Source organism: Hyla sarda, chromosome 4 (assembly GCF_029499605.1).
Source record: "Hyla sarda isolate aHylSar1 chromosome 4, aHylSar1.hap1, whole genome shotgun sequence".
Taxonomy (NCBI): Eukaryota; Metazoa; Chordata; class Amphibia; order Anura; family Hylidae; genus Hyla; species Hyla sarda.
The window spans coordinates 295,182,072-295,206,512 of record NC_079192.1 but is presented as its reverse complement, the minus strand read 5'-3'; the positions used below and the strand labels follow the sequence as shown (position 1 = coordinate 295,206,512).

Below are 24,441 nucleotides of genomic sequence, written 5' to 3'. Positions count from 1 at the left end.
CTTGTCTGTATTTAAATTTGAGTAAATTCACAACAGATTTACATTGCACAGATTTTTTTTATTTACATTAATAAATTATGTAAAATTTTATTTTTAATTCTGTCATTCCCGCAAGTTTGTTACAGGCTCTCTGCATTATTCAGGTGACCATAACTTGAAAAATCTTCGTTGCATCAGATCTGCCAACAAGGCCTATAAACTCTTCCCAGCATGCATCGGAGCACTAGAAATAACAGATTAGTCAGTGATTACATTTTCTTTCTTTACATAGAATTTTACACAGACAAAATTAAGAGTGAAACAGACAGAGAAAAATGCATAAAGGAAAAAAATTGCACCCATTGGCTATAGTTAGAAAAAAATAATTATATATATATATATATAATAATATAATATATAATATAATTTTTTTTGCTTTTCCAGAGCAATAAGAGAAATAAAAGATCAGCTGTGATGACACAAAAATCAGACACCATTTTTGTATCTGCCAAATTGTGTTTCATTTTTTTGTGGTAAATCGCCAACTTGATCTGTAACAAATTTTAATTTGCTACTCTTAAACTTGCTGTCTTACATTTCATATTCCTACAGGGCACAAAGTGAACATTTTAACCATATGACAGGCATGGGCAACCTTTGTTACTGTAGATGTTTTAGTCTACATCTTCCATGATGCTTTGGCAACTAGTTGGCTCTAAGAGTACCATGGAATATGTAGTCCAAAACCTCTTCACTGTGAAGGTTGCCTATGCCTGACATATGTCTAAAAACATAAGAATATACAACCAATTAGAAAAAGCAAAGCAAAAAGTGATAGCACACCAGAGAATATCAAAATTAATCTTTATTATACAAAAATAGCCATATATAGTTTAAAAAATTTAAAAAGCAGGTCCACAAAGCATTTCTGACCACCTTAAGCCATAGGAAGGGACCCCAGACCTAATCTGGGGCAACTCCCCCCCCCCCCCCCCCACAAACAAGGACACCCATCTGATCTCTCAGCAATAAAGTGCAATGTTCTCTCTCTGACTTCTGGCCCCAACCCAATAAAGCATATAATGCACAGATGGCAGCTGTAATACTCCAAGCAAGTAAACAAGAAACAAATAATCTCACTAGAGACAAGGTAAACAATTTGTGCATAGAAAGTGCTCAACACTAGGTACACTGCAGCTGCAACATCAAATAGTCAAGTATATCAAGTCACATCATGTAGTCAAAGGAGCAAATACATATACGTCACATGCGCCCCTGAGGAAGTCAAAGAGTGACGAAACGCGTGGGACCTAGGTTTTTTTGGGGAGGGGGGGACACACCCGCTCTCCATATAACAGTGTGATGTATATGTATTTGCTCCTTTTGACTACATGATGTGACTTGATATACTTGAATATTTGATGTTGCAGCTGCAGTGTACCTAGTGTTGAGCACTAGAGATGAGCGAACTTACAGTAAATTTGATTCGTCACGAACCTCTCTGCTCGGCAGTTGATGACTTATCCTGCATAAATTAGTTCAGCTTTCAGGTGCTCCGGTGGGCTGGAAAAGGTGGATACAGTCCTAGGAAAGAGTCTGCTAGGACTGTATCCACCTTTTCCAGCCCACGGGAGCACCTGAAAGCTGAACTAATTTATGCAGGAGAAGTCATTAACTGCCGAGCCGAGAAGTTTGTGACGAATCAAATTTACTGTAAGTTTGCTCATCTCTATTGAGCCCTTTCTATGCACAAATTGTTTACCTTGTCTCTAGTGAGATTATTTATTTCTTGTTTACTTGCTTGGAGTATTACAGCTGCTATCTGTGCATTATATGCTTTATTGGGTTGGGGCCAGAAGTCTCAAAGAACATTGCACTTTATTGCTAAGAGATGAGACGGGTGTCCTTGTTTGTGGGGAGAGCCCCAGATTAGGTCTGTGGTCCCTTCCTATGGCTTAAGGTGGTCAGAAATGCTTTGTGGACATCCTCTTTTAAATGTTTTTAATCTATATATGGCTATTTCTGTATAATAAAGATTAATTTTGACATTCTCTGGTGTGCTATCACGATTTGCTTTGCTTTTTCTAATTGGTTGTGCATTTTGTCTTAAAGCATAGATAAGCACCCATCAATATTACTCTTTGTGGTTGAGCCCACTTATTCAACTATAAAAACATAAGAATCTCGTGTCCTATGACAAGAGCCAGACACCCCTTGTTGAATACTATACTATAAATCACTATACGGTGGTCCCTCTAGTTTCAACATACCAGACCATATTTAGACCATAACTCTATGGAAATCTGGTTATTGGTTCTGAGGCACCAAAAATAGGAAAAGTTAGCATTAGTGAAGAATAAGTAGATAACTAATAGATTTAACTCCTTCAGGACGAAGGGCGTACCTGTATGCCCCTCCCCCAGTCCCAGTGTTTAAAACGGGGTCACGCCATGACCCCGCATCAGACCGGGTCGGTCCCAGCTGCTAATGATAGCCGGGACCCTGGGCTAATAGCGTGTGGCACCGATCTTTGTGCCCGTGCTATTAACCCTTTAGACGCGGCGATCAAAGTTGATCGCCGCATCTAAAAAAAGTAAACTCTTCCTGGCAGCTCAGTCGGGCTGATCGGGACATCGCGATAAAATCGCGATATTCCGATCAGCTGGGACGCGAGCAGAGACCCCCTAACCTTGCTCCGTCGCGTCCGATCGGCATTTGATTGCTCCAAGCCTGAGCTTACAGGCTTTAGCAATCGAGCCCCTATCTTGCTGATCCATGCAAAGCTATGGCTTTGCAGGGATCAGTATAAGAGATCAGTGTGTGCAGTGCTATAGGACTACAACACTGCAAAAAAAAAAAGCTAACAAACGTCATTTAACCCCTTCCCTAATAAGTTTGAATCGCCCCCTTTTTCGATGTAAATAAACATGTGGAATCGCCGCGTGCGGAAATGTCTGAACTATAAAAATGTATCTTTAATTAAATCGCACGGTCAATGACGTACGCGCAAAAAAAAGTCCAAAATAGCGTATTTTTGGTCACTTTTTTAGGTCATGGAAAAAATGAATAAAAAGCGATCAAAAAGTCAAATCAATACAAAAATGGTACCAATAAAAACTTCAGAACATGGCGCAAAAATGAGTCCTCATACCAGCCCGTACATGGAAAAATAAAGTTATAGGGGTTAGAAGATGAGAATTTTTTTCCAACCTATATAAGTAGGGTATCATTTTAACCATATGGGTCTACAGAATAAAGATAAGGTGTTATTTTTACCGAAAAATGCACTGCGTAGAAACAGAAGCAAAATGAAAATTTTTCTTCTATTTGGTCGCACAATGAATTTTTTTTCCGTTTTGCTGTGGATTTTTGGGTGAAATGACTCCCTGCAAAGAATTGGTGGCGCAAAAAATAGGCAATCATATGTAATTTTATATGCAAAATTGAAAGCGTTATGATTTTTAGAAGGTGATTAGGAAAAAATGGAAAAACCCTGCGTCTTTAAAGGGTTAAAGTAAATCCTTACACATAAAAGTAAGGAAGAGCTGCTGTAAATCAGTCTATGTAGAGGGCAAGAGCTTCTTCATGGTAGTGTGTCCTAAAAAAAAGTAATATAAAGCCACCCTCACCTGGTATCCAAAGAAGCAGCTAACCCTTACTCAGGTAAAGTGTAGTATAGAATATGTAGTACCTTCCTGTACTGTAGGAAGGTGCTGCCAGACAGCCAGTCAGTGCATGCACTTCAGTAATACAGGTGTTTCACCAGTGAATGCCCATTCTGATCGATCAGTTCCTCCAGCCATTGACACGTTTTCTGATCTGGACTGTCCGTAGCATTGTATGGATTCAAGATACAGTGGTCTAGAATTTACCATTTTATGGTTAAAATATTGTAACAGAAGGCCACTGTAAGTTTGGAGAGCATTGTACAATTGTGCCACAATACCTTTTATATCTAGGTGGGTATTACTAATGCTATGATGCTACACATGTTACATGGTTTGTAAGGCTGAAAATAAAAATGACGAGTCTATAAAGTTCAACCTATAACCATCTGTTGATCCAGAGGAAGGTGAAAGAGAGAGGGGGAAAAAAAACCATTGTGAGGCAGATAGGACAATTCCTTTCAAACTCCCTGTCTCCAGAATTCTAGTACCCATAACATGCCATTTAAATTTTTCAAGAAAAGCGTTCAGGCCCCTCTTGAACTTGAGTCAGACATCACAACAAAATAGGGTTGAGCATTCTATAGTCTCATTGTTTGTTTGTTTGTTTGTTTTGGTTTAAAAAAAGGGGTTGAGTTGTTGCAGGATTTGTCGGTCTTTCAACTTTTGGTTTACACAAGAAATTAAGGTCTGTTATGCACAGATTTTTAGCAACTTTAACACCTTGGGGACGCAGGGTGTACGCCCCCCGAGTCCTTTAGGTCCCGTTACTGGGGTTTAAAGCATTTTCACGAGCAGAGAACACTTCAAACCCTGCGGGTCCCTACTGCTATTAGCAGCCAGGACACAGGGTTAATGTGGGGCTAAGCCGATCGGGCCAATGCCCGGCATTAACCCTTTAGACTTTGATCGCGGCGTCTAAAATGAAAGTGTCCTGATCAGCTGAGAGGACAGCGGGAGGGTACTTGCCTCCCTTCTAGCTGTCTGATCAATTCTCTATTGCTCCTAGCCCAAAAAAAAAAAAAAAAAAACTGGTGCCAGAAAGTTAAACAGATTTGTAAATTACTTCTATTAAAAACTCTTAATACTTCCAGTAATTATTAGCAGCTGTATACTACAGAGGAAATTCTTTTCTTTTCTGTCACGACCACAGTGCTTTCTGATGACACCTCTGTCCATTTTAGGAACTATCCAGAGCAGCATATGTTTGCTATGGGGATTTTCTCCTGCTATGGACAGAGGTGTCAGCAGAGAGCACTGTGGTTATGACTAAAAGAAAGCCAAAAAGAAAAGAATTTCCTTAAGGGATTATTGTAGTGGAAATTGATCTATCATTAGCGATTTGTTGTAGAATTTGTCAAAGCGTAATCAATTTGTCTTAAATCTACACAAGATCAGTTGTCTTACAAAACTGGCTGTGGATAGCATTTGTAAAAAGCCTCACATTTTAGTCAAACTGGTTAAAAAGTCAGAGGAGGCACCATACAAGCTAGGGTACTTAAGTGAAAAATGTGTACCAGCACCATATTTATCACATGCTCTTCACCAGTTAATTTGGTGCACGTACACATTTTCCACCACACAAATTTAATGGTGCTAAACAACCAAACAAAACATTCACTTACACTACCCTTGATAAATTCTCCCCATAGTCCCTCATGGGGACTAGAAAATTTTGAATTCAATAAAAAAAAAAAAAAGTTAAATGTAAATAAGCCTCTCTCCAAATAAGTTTAATCAAAAACAAATTAACATATGTGGTATCACTGTGTGCAGAAATGTAATAACTATTAAAACAATAATGAAACCACATGGTAATTGGCATGAACATAAAGTACAGAATTTATGATATTTTGTTGCTTCATAAACAAGAAAAAAAATAAATGAAAAGCAAGAAAGTCCCATGAAAATAAAATGATACCAATAAAAGCTACAGATCACGGCACCATAAATAGGGATTCTTACTAGAAGTTAATTTACATAAATTAATTGGATATCGTTGTAATCGTATGGGTTTCCAGAATAAAGATAACGTATCATTCTAACTATAATCACATTGCATAAACTCCTAAAGGTTGCAAAAATTGTGGGGGATTTTTCAATTTTGCCTCATAAATAATATTTTATGGGCTCCTCTATAGATTTTGAGGTAAAGTGATTTCATTACAAAGTACAGTTGGTCCAGCATTAAACAAGCCCTCATATGGCCATGTGGGTGAAAATTTGAAGGAGCTATGGCTAATAAAATGTCCTCAAAAGTTTAAACTTCAATGGCCATATCTGTGCCCAGCTTTCCCAGATCCCTCTGTAATATTATTTTATCTTCCTCTGTGGTGATCACCTTACCCAGTTTAGTGTCATCTGCAAATATTACAATTCTACTCTGTAATCCCTTTACAAGGTCATTAACCCCTTGCCGCAAATTGACGTGTGTGTGTATATATATATATATATATATATATATATATATATACACACACTGCTCAAAAACAATAAATACATAAATAAAAGGGAACACTTAAACAACCCAATGTAACTCCAAGTCAATGACACTTCTGTGAAATCACACTGTCCACTCAGGAAGCAACACTGATTGACAATCAATTTCACATGCTACTGTGCAAATGGAACAGACAACAGGTGGAAATTATAGGCAATTAGCAAGACACCCCCAATAATGGAGTTTTTCTGCATGTGGTGACCACAGACCACTTCTCAGTTCCTATGCTTCCTGGCTGATGTTTTGGTCCCTTTGAATGCTGGCAGTGCTTCCACTCTAGTGGTAGAATGAAACAGAGTCTACAATCCACTCAAGTGGCTCAGGTAGTGCAGCTCATCCAGGATGGCACATCGATGCGAGCTTTGGCAAGAAGGCTTGCTGTGTCTGTCAGCGTAGTGTCCAGAGCATGGAGGCGCTACCAGGAGACATGGATGAGGCCGTAGGAGGGCAACAACCCAGCAGCAGGACCGCTACCTCCGCCTTTGTGCAAGGAGGAGCATTGCCAGAGCCCTGCAAAATGACCTCCAGCAGGCCACAAATGTGTGTGTGCAATTTGATTTCCATTGATAATTTTTGTGATTTTTTTTGTTGTCAGCGCTAGAGATGAGCGAACTTCCAGTAATTTGATTTGTCGTGAACTTCTTGGCTTGGCAGTTGCTGACTTTAGCCTGCATAAATGAGTTCAGCTTTCAGGTGCACCTGAAAGCTGAACTCATTTATGCAGGCTAAAGTCAGCAAACGCTGAGCCGAAAAGTTCATGACAAATCAAATTACTGGAAGTTTGCTCTTCTCTAGTCAGCGCATTCAACTATGTAAAGACAAAAGTATTTCATACGATTAGTTCACTCAGATCTAGGATATGTTATCTTAGTGTTCCCTTAATTTTTTTGAGCAGTGTATATATGTACATTTTCCCCGTGACTTAACGCAAATGGTCATATATATACATCCATTCCCGATCACGGCATGGCGAGCATGCGTGCGGCGATCGGCTGCCGGGGCCGGCAATAGCATATAGCCGGGCAGCTGTCAGGAGCGGAGCTGTGCTCCGATCCTGACAGTTAACCCCTTCAGTGCTGCAGTCAAAAGAAGAAAGGAAAAAGAATTTTGCTCAGTAAAAGGAAAAAAAAAATCCATAAAAAGCTATATAAAATGGGCCATAATTGTAACACCATAAAAGAAATAGTAAAAAAAAAGACAACAATTTTCCAGTTTTTCACAATATTTGTGAGTTTTTCATGTGTCAACAAAAATGCACCACTTATATAAAGTACAATTTGTCACGAAAAAACTATCTCAGAATCGCTCCATTCAGAAAGTGTTCTAAAGTTATTACCATTTAAAGAGACACGTCAAATTTAATAAGGGGTTAAAAAACATTGAAAAGAAGTTGACCCAGTACTGACCCCTGTGGTACCCCACTTGTAACTGTCACCCAACCAGAGAGTCCCATTGATCCCCACTCTCTGCTTCCTATCACTAAGTCAGTTATCACCCATTTACATATATTCTCTCCCTTAAAGACACAGCAGGACAGGAAGCAATCTTTAAATCGTATGCACTTTTAAAGGGTTTTCGCTTTATACTTACTATCAAAGTCTCTTCTCCCAATTGGTAACTTTGCTGCGTTTTCTTCTTCCCCGAGATCTCTTCTTTCATGTGTAAGCTCAACATTCTCATCACCATTCTCTGAGTTTTGGGATGAGCTTTTAAGTGTTGAAAATGGGATCTGTTTCACACCGACATTTAATGGGACACCTTCATGGCTGAAGTAAGTGTTTTCAGACCCTGCACTCTGCAGAAGAATAAGGTTTGTAATGATATTAGAATTTAACAATAGGAAAAACATTTGTAGAAATCTGTAAAGCACCATGGGTTAACATTTAGCTTTACACCATACTGGAATATATTAGCATACGTGAGGCATATTATTTTAAGTTCTATATTTGTATATAGTTTGTTTACCTTTATAGCTCTTTCTTCTTCTCCTTCATCCATAGAGTACTGGTCCTGTGGGTTAGTTGAGGATTTGTATATCGTGTCTCCATTCCTTAATGCTTTCCTTAGAGCAATAGTGTCCAGTAAGACGTCATTCTCTGCCTTTCGGATAGACTTTGACAAGGAAAACAGGAAGCCTTGGGATAGAATGGATAAAGATATTATGAGTGGATAGCCTAAGCTAATCATTCTTACCATTCTTTTGCGAGGCCTGAGGCAGATCTAAAAAATAAAAAAATCTTTCCAATAATGCTGTGGAGATTCTTGCTATATATATATATGTATACTCAACAACATAATTAGCATCTGAAAGAAAAGTTTGCCACCTCTTAGTTATTCTTTAGGGATTTAGTTTTCAGCAACCTATTACCTTAGTGAATGGCAAAAGCACTCAAATAATTGATAGCTATCTTAATCCAACAAAGTGCACTGCCAATTGAAAAAAAGAAGTTCCAAACTACAGGGTGCTACTTGTTTAGTGTAAATATATTTCCATTAGGATTAGCTACCGTAAGTCATATCTGGTCTTTATTGAAAGAAGATGCTCTCTTTTGTTTTATGCTTTTGCTAGATCATGACCTGATTAAGCTCCTGGTCTGAATGGATCCCTGTAGGAGGTAAAAGCTAAAGGTAAAAGAAGCAAAATGCACAGCTACAATAAAGTAAAATAAAGCAAACCATTTTAATATCAGAGTTCACAAGTTGACATGTTTGTATGTGTCTTATGGTGATTTTTAATCTATGAACCAATGTTAAGATATAAAAAAAACTGGGTAGGAGTGCACAGGCTGGGGTACAGGGGATGGGGGCACACATAGGACAAGAATAAGGCTATCCCTCATATAAGATAGGGCCAGGGACTATTTATTGGGCAGACTAGATGGGCCAAATGGTTCTTATCTGCCGACACATTCTATGTTTCTATATATCCCAATGGCTAGGCAGTGAAATGAGAGTCCACGACCAGGTTATGGTTTAACGGAGGATTTACTGAGGTCAGACAGTTGTTATAGTCTCTACAGCTCGGCCAGAATCTCAGAGAGTCGACCAGTAACACGGAAAGGGCCTTACAGCTTGCTGGGACTAGCAGTACTTTTGGGTCAGACTTCAATACAGCCACTCTGACTATAATTGATTTGACTAGTGACTTGACTTTAGTAGAGACAGCAGACATAGATGAGTTGACTTACTGACAATGTGGCTGGTGTGCAGGCTTTATGGCCTCCAGGTGTACTGGACACAGGAGCTGTGATGTGTGTGCTGTGCTGTTCCTCAGCAGGAGTGATGGTGAAAGAGAGCAGATTGTAATGGTTCCCCCTCTTATAAAGGGAGGCTGAGCAAGAAGCCCATAGGTCAAGCTGCAGGTCCTGTGTTTAACTGGTGCTCTCTGGGTAGCATGTGATAACATAACATGTGATAACTCCAAAGGTCCTTTAGACATTTACATTGGTCCTCCAAAGGTCCTTTATACTTTATATACAAAAAACATAACTTTATACTGACTATACATATAGTACATAACCTTGTACAGTGACCCCCCCGACCTACAATGACCCTGACATACGATAATTTCAACATACGATGGCCTCTCAGAGGCTGCATCAACATACGATGCTTTTGTATGTCAGGGCCATCACATAAACACCTATCCGGCAGCGCAGACTGCTTCAGCTGCCACTGGATAGCCATTTAAGATGCCCCGTGTGGTCCGGTGACGATCACTTACATGTCCCCGGCGCTCTGGACCGTTCTCTTCGGGATCCCCTGCATCGCCGTCGCTCTCCATCGTCGTCATCACGTTGCCGCGCACGCCGTCCCATCATCCAATAGGAGCGGCGTGATGACGGCGATAAGGAACGATGATCCTGGGCAGCGGAGACGCTCTGGAGCAGCGGGGACACGGTGACAGCGATGGACGGCGACATCCAGGGCAGCGGGGACGTTCTGGAGCGGCGGGGACAGGTGAGTATACCTTCCTATAATTAACATTACACGGATCCCTCAACATACGATGGTTTCAACAAATGATGGTTCATTTGGAACGAATTACCATCATATGTTGAGGGAACACTGTACTGGCTAGACATAGTAATACCAACTTCATTATGGGGGAGACACTGCAGGAGAGCCCCCAGGACACTGAGGGACTCAACCTGACAGGGCCTGAGTGTAGTACAGGACTATGTTCTGTACTGGGACATTACATTGATGACGTTGACTCTGATTTACAGTGCTAAGAGTGTTGGTTTATTTTTGTGTGGAATGTTGTTTCAGACTTGCATGATTTTACTATTTACTGTGGGGTCTCACTGGTTAGGAAAAAGTTCTAACTATCTTTTTCTTGGTGAAAATTTCCAGCCATGTATAATTTTTTTTAATGCCAGATGAAGTTTGGAACTTTAAAGCATGGTCAGCAGAGCATTGGTGACTTTTATGCACTAACTAAGCACCTTGGCACTCAAGAGCGAACACACTCTATAACTTTATCTGGTCTGCCTTTTGTGGTCCCTAAACACTTTTACTCAATAACCGTGTTATTTTCCAACTTTGTGGCCCTAGCTGTGCCTTCTCCTGTTGCGTTCCAGTTTCTTCTTCTGCTCCTGCTTCTGCCTCTCCAAACTCTGACCACTGCTACAAAGCTGCCTGGGCATTAGTCCCATCAGTGTTCTAGGTACCGTAAATTGTTCTGTGCATATGTTCTGTTACGGTGTATGACCCCAGCTTGCCTTCTTGACTCCATCCCTGCCTGCTGCCTTATACCACATTGCTTTTCTTGTGTCTGACCTTGGCCTGTTTCTTATTACAAACCTGTGCTACCTCACCTTCAGCCTTTATTCAGAATCCTCTTGGCATGACCCCTCAATACTTTTTACTAGTGTCTCTTGGTCTCCAAGGTCAGTCACTAGCTGTACTAGGACTACTCCAAGAGATATTTACTTAGTAGCCCCCTGCAGTAAAGTCTAGATCATTGTATGGGGAAAATCTCTGGGCTACATAGACAATACCCTCCCAAAGTCAAACTAGCTAGGCATCACAGTGGGTCCACAACCGCTGTTCATTAAAATTGCTCAGGCTATGGACCCCTTTGGCAATCCAAATCCAGGAATAAAAGACATGCTTAAAGAACTTTTGTGCCAGATGAACCACCAGGACCAGCTACTGCACTGAACACTTGTGCCCATATTGTAATGGTATGGTATATTAACTACACAATTGTCCCCCACAGCTGGACAACTCCAGCACCTAGGGTTCCTGTGACACCCATCTGTAGAAAAACCCATATATCAATATTCTTGGACTCTGTTGGACATTTCATACATCAAGCCCTGCTTGATCAGCACTAGTAACCTATTGTTTCTCTGAAACAGCCATTGCTGGTAGCATCCATGAGCAAAAAAGCGCCTTCTCTATCGGCTCCATTGGGGGACACAGACAGTGGGGTGTATCTTGCTGTCTCTAGGAGGTGTGACACTATGGTGATAAAAAAGTCAGCTCCTCCCAGCAGGATACACTCGCCTTCAGGCTCTGAGCTAGTCAGTTTAAGCTTAGTGTCTAAAGGAGGTGGACGTAGTCTGGATTGCTCCAGACCAGGTCTTCTGATTTTTTGTTTTCCTAGTTAGGGACGTGTTAGTTAAAATTGTGAGTTTGGAAATTTTGTGAAAAATTGGAAAATTGCTGCTGAACTTTGAAGCCCTCTGGTGTCTTCCAAAAGTAAAAACTCATAAATTTTATGATGTAAACATAAAGTAGACATATTGTATATGTGAATAAAAATAAAAATTATTTGGAATATCCATTTTCCTTACAAGCAGAGAGCTTCAAAGTTAGAAAAATGCAAAATTTTCGAATTTTTCATCAAATTTTGGGATTTTTCACCAAGAAAGGATGCGAGATACCACAAAATTTTACCACTATGTTAAAGTTGAATATGTCATGAAAAAACAATCTCGGAATCAGAATGATAACTAAAAGCATTCCAGAGTTATTAATGTTTAAAGTGACAGTGGTCAGATGTGCAAAAAATGGCCGGGTCCTAAGGTGTAAAATGGCTGGGTCCTTAAGGGGTTAAAGAAAACCTGGAGAGAAAGTTCATTAGGAACTCTTCTTGGCTTTCTATCAAATCTGATGGCCTATATGATTTTGTCTGAGGTAGTGACCTCGTAGTTCCCTGCGGTGAAGATCAGTTCAGCATACGGGGCTAAATAATTAAAACAATGTGACAATCACCCTCCTGGAAACTCCCATCAGCACCAAGGACTCCCAGTGCCTTTAGGGCATACCTTAGTTATATCTATTGTTTTTTGCTGCACCATAATTATATATAAAATGTTTTATATTGACCTACACATGCTATTATCTGTGCTTCTTATTAATAGAACACCATCAAATGAGAGCCTTCAGTTAACATAGTGCATGTTTTACTCTTTGTGACTATTTTGGTCTTCATTTTTGAATAGTTATAAAGAAGGCACATGTAATTGGGTTACTTCAGCACTAGGTGGCGACGGCCCTTTAATTAAATTATTTTTTCATCCTACATATGAGGCAAAAGTAGTAAGGTTATAAAAATATGGTTAAAACCCTCCCCTCTCTCCTGTGTGCTACTACTATGCATAATTAATTATAGAGCTGATTTGTTTTCATTAATATATTCTAATGTATTTAATTTTTATCTAGCTATGGTTAGCTCTGTAGTGACCCTCGCAGATCAAATACCTGTAAGCTATCCTGTGGAAAAGTAATACATTTTAATCTTGGGAGAGCACCTTTAATTTTTGTCTATTGTAAGTTAAACATAGGCTAAGTTTAGCAGTTTTTTTTGTTGCATTAGCATTTTAAATATAAATACAGGTAGTAGATAAAAACACACTGGTGACTTATACTATGTTTAGATGCGGTGGGTTCCACATAAAAATAAACAACAAAATAAATTTGCAATAACTACCCAGTGACATAACTGTACATACTATACATGATAATGTCACAGCACAGGAATAATGCTATCAATTATGTTACTGTACAGAGGAACAGAAATTGAAAAATAAGTTATTTTTCCCTCATTAATTTTGGACTAGGGGCCCTTAGCTCAGTGTTCACAAAAAAATAGAAAGACCAGTAAATAGAGAGTCAAAATCAATACAAAATGCTATAAACCACCAAAGGTTGTCAATAATGTCAGCAATCTTTATTAATAAATGCACCTACATTTATTAAAACCCTATCCTTAATCCAGTAACACTATAAAGAAATACATGTAGCCTATATACATTGAGACCCTTTCATGTTTGTAGAATTTTGTTATGTTGCTGCCTTGTGCTAAAATAAAATAAAAATAATTATGTTTTTCCATTATTTTCCACTTATTACTCCACAATAACAAAGTGGAAACAGAATGTTGCTAATTCATTGAAAAGGAAAGACTAAAATGTTTCATTGACATAAGTATTCAAACCCTTTACTTAGCATTTATTTGAAGACCCTTTGGCAGAGATTACAGCCTCCAGTCTTCTTGGGTATGATATCACACGGTTCACACAACTGGATGTTTTGTCAGGTTGGTGGACAGCCATTTTCAGGTCTCTCCAGACATGTTCGACAAGTCAGGGCTCTGGCTAAGCCATTTGAAGACAGAGCCAGTTCTGCGTTGTCTTGGCTCTGTTCGTAGGGTCACTGTTTGTTGGAAAGAGAATCCCAGTCTGAGGTCCAGAGCACTCTGGGAATTAGGTTTTTCATTAAGATAATCTATGAACTCTGCTTCATTCAGCTTTCCTTCAACCTTGACAGTCTCCCTGTCCCAGCCACTGAAAATCCTCTCCTCCCCCACACACACAGTATGATGTTGCGACCACTATGCTTCAGTGTATGGATGGTATTGGGCAAATTATGAGCAATCCTTGCCTTCCTGACATGATGCTTAGAAGTGAGGCCAAATACCTTAATCTTGGTTTCATCAGACCATATTCTGTCTCTAACAGTGTGAGGTTCTTTAGGTGCTTTTCTTGCAAACTCCGGGTCAGCCTTTATGTGTCTTTTACTGTGATAATTGACCCTCTGGAAGTGTTTGCCATTTGCCCACAGGACCTTTGGAGCTCAGCCAGAGTCACCATTGGGTTCTTGGTAATCTCTTGTACCAAGGCCCTTCTCCCCTAATTACTTAGCTTAAAGGGGCAGCTAGCTCGAAAAAGTGTTCTGGTTGTTCACAATTTCTTACATTTAAGAATGATTGAGGCCACTGTGCTCTTGGGAACTTTCAGTGCAATCCTGTCTCTGAGCTCTATAGGCAGTTCTTTCCCCCTCATTATTTGGTTTTTGCTCTGATATGCATTGTTAACTGTGAGATTTTATATATAGACAGGGGTGTGTATTTACAAATTATGTCCAAGAGAACAGTATACCACAGGAGAATCTAATAAAGGTATAGAAATATCTCAGAGATGATGAAGAGAAATGGTAGGCCCACAGAGCTAAATTTCAAATGTCAAGAGGCACTCGCACATACAGTTAAAAGCTTCTGACAGTTAAAGCAGTTGTCTGTCCCGATGCAGGTGCCAACAACGTTTCTCACCGGTGCCTGCACTCTGGAGCAGAATGGACGTGGCTTGTCTGTACTGCAAGGGACAAGAGATAAGTATGTTTATGTTATCTACTTACTTAGTCACTCCAAGGAAAAGGCAGTGGCACTCCAAAAATGTGGAAAAGATTATTTATTCATCTCTGTGTGCAATGACGTTTCAATGGTCTCTCACCATCTTTCTCAAGCCACGCTTAAGAAAGATGGTGAGAGACCATCGAAACATCGCAGCACACAGAGATGAATAAATAATCTCCTTTTCCACATTTTTGGAGTGCCACTGCCTTTTCCTTGGAGTATCTTTAGAGGATCCTGGACCAGGACCCTGGCTGGGAGGCACTCACTCACAATTTTTAGGAGTGCTGCTTTCTTCTTTTGATCTACTTACTTAGTTAGCTACCTAGATACCTGGCCAACTACCAGCTGGGCTACCATTCTTGTTATCTATTTAGCAAGCTACCTACCTGCCTAGCTATCTAACCACCTAGCTACCGGGCTACCTAATTACCTACCTGGCAATCTACCTAGCTAGCTACTTATCTGGCTAGCTAGCTACCCACCTGCCTAGCTACCTACCTACTTATCTATCTGGCTACTTACCTACAAACATATTTACCTATGGGGGAAGGGGAGGTTGGGGTGTATTGATTTATCTAATGACGTACCTAAGGATCTATTGGGAGGGCAACCTATATGAGGACATACCTGTCTATTGGGGTTCTACATAATAAGGGGACTATCTATTTACTGTGGGACATACTTACCTAATGGGAAAACTACCGCCTACCCTGGGGGGATATACTTACTCAATGTGGACCTAATAACCTACCCACTTTTACAGTGCAGGACACCATGGGGGTAATCTTACCTATTTTAAAGTTTTATAGATATACTTGCTGAGTACCTGGCGCTGCCCTGTTTTTCCTACCTTATCCTTGTGGGGGGGGGGGGGGGGGGGGGGAAAGGACAGGGCTGCCATCAGAAATTTTGCCATCAGCTTGTAGTCTGGGCCCCCCCTCTCCCCCCTTCCCTCACTGTGGCACACGCTATATTATATCTTAGTGTTGGGCTTAGAAACATAAAATAATATCATCACTCTATATTATTTCTGCAGTGACTAAATAATACCACTATATTGTAAAGAAATAAAAGCCCTCTATAAACAGATCAGTATCACTAATAACACCACAATACAAGGGACATATAATTCTGCCACACAATGACTACTACCATTACCACTGACTAACACTGCTATGTTGTTATTGAATAAAATCCAATATACAAAAGAACAATAAACCCTATACAGGAGTAGCTGTGAGCTGTACACAGGGGCTGCAGACCTTATAAGTGATTAAGATACATACTCACAGAGGCGTCTTCTCTGATCTGAGTCGTTCACTTTTCTCTTCTCCATCTGTCCTGGGTCATCATGAAGATTTTTCCCGATAGGATTCTCCCTACATCAAAGTCCTCACGTCTATACAAACCCCCTATATGTATTACACTGCCCCATATAATAGTCTCTTCTGTGCTCCTGAATAGTATTAGGCCCCAACATGTCCTCTTGCATTATAATACCCCTTACATTGCCCCCATATAATATAATGCCTGTGTACATTGCCCTCATATATAGTAATGACCCCTAACATTGCCCCCATATACAGGGTGGGCCATTTATATGGATACACCTTAATAAAATGGGAATGGTTGGTGATATTAACTTCCTGTTTGTGGCACATTAGTATATGTGAGGGGGGAAACTTTTTAAGATGGGTGGTGATCATGGCGGCCATTTTGAAGTCGGCCATTTTGAATCCAACTTTTGTTTTTTCAATAGGAAGAGGGTCATCTGACACATCAAACTTATTGGGAATTTCACAAGAAAAACAATGATGTGCTTGGTTTTAACGTAACTTTATTCTTTCACGAGTTATTTACTTAGTTTCTGACCACTTATAAAATTTGTTCAATGTGCTGCCCATTGTGTTGCTAGCACAAGCTTCCAGTATCCGTAGTTTCAGGTGCTGCACATCTCGTATCTTCACGGCATAGACAATTGCCTTCAGATGACCCCAAAGATAAAAGTTTAAGGGGGTCAGATCGGGAGACCTTGGGGGCCATTCAACTGGCCCACGATGACCAATCCACTTTCCAGGAAACTGTTCATCTAGGAATGCTCAGACCTGACACCCATAATCACCACATCTTGCTGGAAAAACTCAGGGAATGTGCCAGCTTCAGTGCATAAAGAGGGAAACACATCATCATGTAGCAATTTCACATATCCAGTGGCCTTGAGGTTTCAATTGATGAACAATGGCCCCACTATCTTTGTACCCCATATACCACACCATACCATCAATTTTTGTGTTCCAACAGTCTTGGAGGGATCTATCCGTGGGTTAGTGTCAGACCAATAGCGGTGGTTTTGTTTGTTAACTTCACCATTCACATAAAAGTTTGCCTCATCACTGAACAAAATCTTCTGCGTAAACTGAGGGTCCTGTTCCAATTTTTGTTTTGCCCATTCTGCAGCACCTGAAACTATGAATACTGGAAGCCTGTGCTAGCATTTCTCTTGCGGTGTTGCTATCAGTGTGTGAAGAGTGGGAAAAGAGGGTTGCAATGACAATTCAACACAATGGGCAGCACATTAAACACATTTTATAAGTGGTCAGAAACTTGTAAATAACTCATGAAAGAATGAAGTTACGTTAAAACCAAGCACATCATTGTTTTTCTTGTGAAATTCCCAATAAGTTTGACGTGTCACATGACCCTCTTCCTATTGAATAAACAAAAGTTGGATTCAAAATGGCCGACTTCAAAATGGCCGCCATGGTCACCACCCATCTTGAAAAGTTTTCCCCCTCACATATACTAATGTGCCACAAACAGGAAGTTAATATCACCAACCATTCACATTTTATTAAGGTGTATCCATATAAATGGCCCACCCTGTATAATAATGTCCCCGTACACATCCCCCATACATAATATTGCCCCCTCACATTGACCCCATATATAATAATGCCTCCTTACTTACCCCCATATATACACGTACACATCCCCCATAGATTATAATGTCCCCTCACATGGCCCCACACATAATAATGCCCCCTCACATGGCCCCCATATATAATCATGCCCCCTCACATTGCCCCCATATAAGTAATGCCCCCTCACATGACCCCCATATATAGTAATGCCCCCTCACATGACCCCCATATATAGTAATGCCCCCTCACATGGCCCTAATACATAGTAATGCCCCCTCACATTGCCCCCATAAATAATTATGCCCCCTCACATGGCCCCCATACATAATAATGCCCCCCTCACATGGCCCCCATACATAATAATGCCCCCCTCACATGGCCCCCATACATAACAATGCCCCCCTCACATGGCCCCCATACATAATAATGCCCCCTCACATGGCCCCATACATAATAATGCCCCCTCACAAGGCCCCATATATTTTATATATATAGTAATGCCCCCTCACAATGCCCCCATATATGGGGTCATGTGAGGGGGCATTACTTATATGGGGGCATTAATATATCTGTGGGCCATGTGAGTGGGCATTATTATGTATAAGGGCCATGTGAGGGGGCATTATTATGTGTGGGGGCAAAGTGAGGGGGGCATTATTTATATGGGGCAAAGTGAGGGGGGCATTACATTGCCCCCATATAAGTAATGCTCCCCTCACTTTTCCCCCATATAAGTAATACCCCCCCTCACATTGCCCCCATATAAGTAATGCCCCCTCACTTTACCCCCATATAAGTAATGCCCCCCTCACTTTGCCCCCATATAAGTAATGCCCCCCTCACATGGCCCCCATATAAGTAATGCCCCCCTCACTTTGCCCCCATATAAGTAATGCCCCTCTCACATGGCCCCCATATAAGTAATGCCCCCTCACTTTGCCCCCATATAAGTAATGCCCCCCTCACTTTGTCCCATATAAGTAATGCCCCCCTCACATGGCCCCCATATATAGTAAAAAACACTCACCTCTGCCTCGTTCCCCTGCAGCTCCTGTTCTCTCCTCTTCCTGTGCTGACAGCCTCCGCAGAGCCATTGCCGCATAGGAAGCCCGGGCTGGAGTGACAGGACGGAGCCCCGCATCGGCGGGCGCAGGCCCCCCCTCACCTGCTGGCCCAGTCGCAGGGGGCACATTGAGGCCCGCAGGTGAAGGGTCCGGTTATGCACATGCAGGGACCATGCCAGCACTGGTCCCAGCATGTTGCAGCCCTAGGGCCCGGGCCCCCCTTGGTGCCTGGGCCCCTGACTGGGGTACTGGCTGTACCCCCATGATGGGGGCCCTAACAAAAGGAGGATGTTTTTGTCTTCATATCCCATCCTTAAATCCTGACCCCATATCCCCTACTGATATCCTGACCACAAATCCCCTCCTCATATTCCGACCTCATATCCTGTCTTCACATCCCGTCCTCATATCCTGACCTCATATCCTGTCCCCATATCCCGTCCTCATATCCCAACCTCATAATCAGTCCCTATATCCGTCCCCATATCCTGTCCTCATATCCCGTCCTCATATCCCAACCCCATATCCCGCTCTCATATCCCATGCTCATATCCCTTCTTCATATCCGGACCTCATATCCCGTCCTCATATCCCGTCCCCATAACCCGACCCCATATTCCGTCCTCATATCCCGTCCTCATATCCCATCCTCATATCCCATCCTCATATCCCATCCTCATATCCCATCCTCATATCCCATCCTCATATCCCGTCTTTGTGAGATGTGGTGTGGCTTGCAAGCCGGATTGACACATTCACCAGGAGATGCAGAGCGGAGCTTGTGGAGTAAAGTACTGGAAGTCCCATATACTTGCATGTAAGGGTGTAGGTAAGGGTTAATTTAACTATCATATCTTTTTATTTGACATATAAGTAATATGTGTACCAGGTATTATTGAAATATCTTCAGCTGTACGGAAGTCATATGGGAACATACATTTCCCACTGATTTGCATGGGACTTTAAACAAAAACACTGACCCTCACAAATGGGGGTAGCTAAGGGTTAAATTAACTATCCTATATTTTTAGTGGACATATAAGTAACATGTGACCAAGTATTATCAAAATGTCTCCAGTCATTTGGAAGTTATGCAGTAACATATATTTCCCATAGACTTGTATGGGACTTTAAACAAAAACCGCGACCATGGCAGTAAGGGTTAAATCACCTATCCTATGTTTGTTGTTGACATATAAGTAACATGTGTGCCAAGTTTCATGTTAATATCTTTAGCCATTTGGACGTGATGCTGGAACATACACACACACACACACACACACACACATTGGGTGAGATTAATCATTGCTTTTAGGGCATTTTTTTGTCTATGTTTTGGCGCAGTTCAGACGCAAGCAACATATTTTGAAACCTTTATGCGCCTTTTGATATAGACAGTTTTACTCTTTTTGCCTACCCATAGAACTTTTTCTTGTGACCATGCAGTGGTCATTTATTTATCATTTGCGACTTTTGTCAAAAGTCGCTATTTTGTGCGCAAAGGTACTTTTTTTTTTAGGCGCAAAGCTACACCACCTACCAGTAGGCATGAGAATCACTTCTACCTTCCACAATTCAACCTTTAACCTCTTGTGGATGACAGCGTCCCACTCCCCTTCTATGACACACGCTCAGGAGCTGAGCGCAGGTCATAGTTGAGTGGTCCTGGCGGCTATCTGCCACCAGGACCCATCTCTAATGCCAGACATCACCGATCACGGTGATGCCGGGCTTTAATCCCTTAGTCACCGCAATCAAATTTGATTGTATCGTCTAAAATGCATGTAAAAATGTCACAGCAGCCCTGTGAAAGTAAGTAAACACCTAACCTGCCAAATTCAGGACCCGGGAAAGTGTCTACTTCCCTCCTTCACAAGTGTCTAGAACAGTGTTTCCCAACCCAGTCCTCAAGGCACACCAACATTCTGGGTTTTTTCCGTTACTCCATTGGAATAGAACAGGGAAAAATTAAAATCCTGGACTGTTGGTGTGCCTTGAGGACTGGGTTGGGAAACACTGGTCTAGAAACAGTGTATGTGGTAGAGCTTTTCCCACCACAGCAGAGCTGCGCAAAATTCATCATCCTGCGGCACCTTCTTGATAAATAAGATGCACACTAGTCAAACCCACCACCCAAATAAACGTGGGAAAATAGCTCTACCGTAGACATGGCCAGGGGTGGAGTCTTGGAGAGGACCCTTGCTTTATTTGGTCTGGGGGCCCTGAGTGTTGTCAGTCCACTTAATTATATGAAATAATGGACTTGAGGCTGTTTCTGAACGGCCCTGACATTAGCCACATAGTTTTCTCTATGATCAGACAGGGTGCTTCAACAGTGCAGAAAATCTGAAGCAAAATCAGCATTTTACACAATTATTAATTCTATTACTAGAGTATGCCATGCCATTTACAAGATATTGGGTGTTTTGTGAAAAACATTGGTCAAAATAGACAACCAGGGATACAAAATCAGCTGTTCAGGTTACTGCACACCCACACACACCCGTTCCCCACTCTGCTTGGCAAAAAATACCCCTTGCAGGCAGCAGCAATCAATGGCAGAGCCGTTCTGCTCATAGTGCTTCTGCAGAAAGTGCTGCTCTTGCCCACCTAATGCTTAAAGGGGTACTCCGGTGAAAAAAAATGCTTTCATTCAACTGGTGCCAGAAAGTTAAACAAATTTGTAAATTACTTCTATTAAACAAATCTTTATCCTTCCAGTACTTTTTAGCAGCTGTATGCTACAGAGGAAATTCTTTTCTTTTTGAATTTCTTTTTTTTTTTCTTATCCACAGTGCTCTCTGTCCTGAGCAGGAGATAATCCCCATAGCAAACCTATGCTACTCTGGACAGTTCCTGACATGGACAGAGGTGTCAACAGAGAGCACATCCTGTGAACACATCAGTTTCAGTGTGTGAATTTGTCGGGAGTGTCTCCTTTGAGCTCCAGACTTCCACACAGAGAGAAGCAGCGTTTTTCATCTGCCTTCCCAGGGGTGTGGCAGGCCCCTGGGGAGAAGTTTCCTGCATGGAGCCAAGGGAGTCTCTGGCTTCTACCTCTCGTTCCCGGCTGGCGAGAGGGGGGAAGATAGTATCTACAGCCGGTTCCAAGGTCGGGGTGAGGCGTTCCAGCAGGGCCCGCAGAAATGTGGGGCCCACTCCCCCGACCGGATCAGAGGGACATAAGGCAACAGCAAAGACCAGCGGTCCTTCTGCTACCCCGGAACCCCAGCAATGCGGGGCACGGGGACCAAGGGAGTCATTGGCGACCTATGGCTCAAAGATACAAGCCAAGATGGCGGAGTACGAAGAGCTGGGCAGGAAGCTGAGGAGCTTGTGAGAGGACCTGAGATTTGCCCGCTACCAGGCTGACCAGGGCCCTACAGGTAAGAGGCAGAAGTTCACTGCCCAGGTGCGGGCTCTGAAGATAGAGGTGGCGGAGGTGGAGGAAGCCAAAAGAAAAATCTCTGAGGGGGCAGGATTCCTAAAAGTAAAACTGAGTAATGAGGAGAGATTCAAAGAAAGGAAATACGGTGCAGGCTGCCCTCAGGAGAGCAGTGAGGAGGAGGAGGAAGGAGGGGAGGAAGATGGCGGAGAGTCGGCTGTGGGAAGTGAAATGGATGCCACCCCTAGTGTGTGTGACCCCCAGCCCCCCCAAGATAGCTACCCTGAGCCCGCCCAGGTGGCGCTGCCCTCCAGTGATGGGGAGACAGAGGAGAGCGTTGAGGAGGAGCTGGCCAGTGGGGGTTTGCTGCAAGCCATTATACAGCAGGAGTCCCCTACCCGTATGAATGATTTTGCCTTTGGTGAGGATCTCGGTAAAGATGATCTGGTAAAGAAAAGGAAGAAAAGGCAGAAGGTTCAGGAGACTGTGACTTATGTGTTCCGTCCTTTCCAGCAGTCTGAGCCAGCTGTAAAGTTGGTTCAGACTGCTGGGCTCCCCAAACTGCCAGTCCCCATTTCTGTGGTGAAGCAGGGCCAGAAAGGGGGGTACAGCATTGCGTCCAAGATGGCAGAGGACGCTATAGAGCCAGCAAGTCCTAATGGGCTTAAGGTGGGCAGCCCTGGTGCGGTGGGGGGGACCGCCCCAGGGTGGTGGGGGGCGTGTCCAGACACCAGGGGCAAGCTATGCTACTATTTGCTCAGGGATCGGTTCCCCGGGTGTTACTGGCACTGCGGGGCACTTCCATGTGAGGGGGGGGAGTGTCCAGATAAGTGATATGTCTGTGTGCTTTGGGGGCGGTCCCCCGAGTGCCGTGGACATTACTGGCGCTGCAGGGCACTCCTCTGTGAGGGGGGGAGGGAGTGTCCAGGCGTCGGGAGCGAAAAATGGACGGTCTGTGGGTGCTGCGGAGTACTCTCCTGTGAGGGGGGAGAGTGTCCGAGCGCCAGTGCGAGCTGCAGAGCCTGTGCAGTCGGGCAGACATGGTGATGGCGTTGTGGGAGGAGCTGGGGTGCGCTTGGAGGGGCAGCCCCAGGCTCATGCAGTAACATCGCCCAGGAGCCATCAGTGTCGACCCCAGCAACAGCTAAGCCAGCAAAAAAGACTCTGTTAAAACCGGCAGTACTACAAGTCCCAGCCAGCCCAGGATACATTACGCAGGGCGCGAGTGTAGGATGTGAGGATGTTGGGTGTGGTAGTGTTGTGAATGAGAAGAGTGCATGTGGGAGTGTTAGTGGAGTGAATGATGGTGGGAGTAGTAGTGGTATGAATGCAAAGTCTGGTATGGATGATGAGAATTGTGGTGTGGATGTTGGTGGGTTTAGTGGTGTGAATGGTGGTCCTGGGTCTGAGTCTGGTTCGGCTGCCCCCCCGGTAGTGACTGCTCCTAGGAGCTATGCTCATGTCGCTGCCGGGGGGTCCCCCTCTCCATCCAGCCCCGGGGGTCACTTGCAGCAGCGCCTCCTGGAGGCTCTACGTAGGGGCGACAGGTCAATCCAGGTAGAGGGAAGGGGTGAGGTCGACCTGTCTTTCTGGATAGAGAGGCACGGTTTGGGGGCATTCCGAGAGCAGAATGTTGAGGTGGTCTGGTCCCTCCCGACACCCGGGCAGGACAATAACCGTAGGAACGTGGTCCGTCTGATTTGGTGGGGCAGGGATGTGTGCCCGCCTCACGCTAAAGTGGTTGAGCTCCTCCTCCAGATGAAATTCAGGGCGAGTGACATCTTTGCCCTGATTCACCCCTACGGTTCGTCCGAATTTGACGTCAGTTTTGTTCGACCGGAGGGTCTCGAACTCTTCTGGTTGAACTACGAAGTGGCGAAGAATGAGCCCGGCTGGCGGGATTTTGCCGTAAAGACTAAGAAATTGACCGTTTTGACTCATAACGAGTCACTCTCCTGCTATGACATCCTGACCTGGCTGGGACGGTATGGGGATGTGACGGACATGCCCAAGAAAAATCTAGATGAGCACGGGATCTGGGCCGGGGGCCTGGACGTTTTCCGTCAAACTCAAGCGTTCAGGTAGTACAGTTGCCCACTTTCCGTCAGCTGCCTTCCTTGGACGTGACAGGATCCAAGTCTTTTACCAGGGGCAGTCTAAGGTCTGTCACAGGTGCGGTAGCCCCACTCATTTTAGCGCAGCCTGTACTGTACAGGTTTGTGCTTTGTGTGGTAGGATGGGTCATCTGGCCGCATCCTGCAGTCAGATCCGGTGCCACCT

General features: G+C 43.1%; 1 protein-coding gene across 4 annotated transcripts; it reads right to left on the bottom strand.

The window, feature by feature from the left end:
* Positions 1–83: 83 nt before the first annotated feature.
* PMCH (pro-melanin concentrating hormone) lies at positions 84–20,348 on the bottom strand. 4 transcript variants are annotated; one of them, XM_056574561.1, is made up of 4 exons: positions 20,317–20,348; positions 8,110–8,279; positions 7,735–7,939; positions 84–223 (listed from the first exon to the last, which is right to left on the bottom strand). In XM_056574561.1, exons 1-4 carry the CDS (start codon positions 20,324–20,326, stop codon positions 174–176), a joined length of 435 nt encoding a protein of 144 aa, XP_056430536.1. In that variant the 5' UTR covers positions 20,327–20,348; the 3' UTR covers positions 84–173. The 4 variants fall into 4 exon arrangements, with proteins under 4 accessions (XP_056430536.1, XP_056430533.1, XP_056430535.1 ...); XM_056574558.1 differs by lacking the exon at positions 20,317–20,348 and adding an exon at positions 14,354–14,601; XM_056574560.1 differs by lacking the exon at positions 20,317–20,348 and adding an exon at positions 8,652–8,696.
* Between the last annotated feature and the right edge of the window lie 4,093 nt (positions 20,349–24,441).

Excerpts from the sequence above, each read along its gene's own strand:
- PMCH (XM_056574558.1), bottom strand. The coding sequence starts at position 14,441 with ATGAGGGGGAAAGAACTGCCTATAGAGCTCAGAGACAGGATTGCACTG. Across the intron at positions 8,280-14,353 it reads GGCCTCAATCATTCTTAAAT|GCTTCCTGTTTTCCTTGTCA; the intron begins GTAAGAAATTGT and ends TTCTATCCCAAG. Across the intron at positions 224-7,734 it reads TGGGAGAAGAGACTTTGATA|TGCTCCGATGCATGCTGGGA; the intron begins GTAAGTATAAAG and ends TGTTATTTCTAG.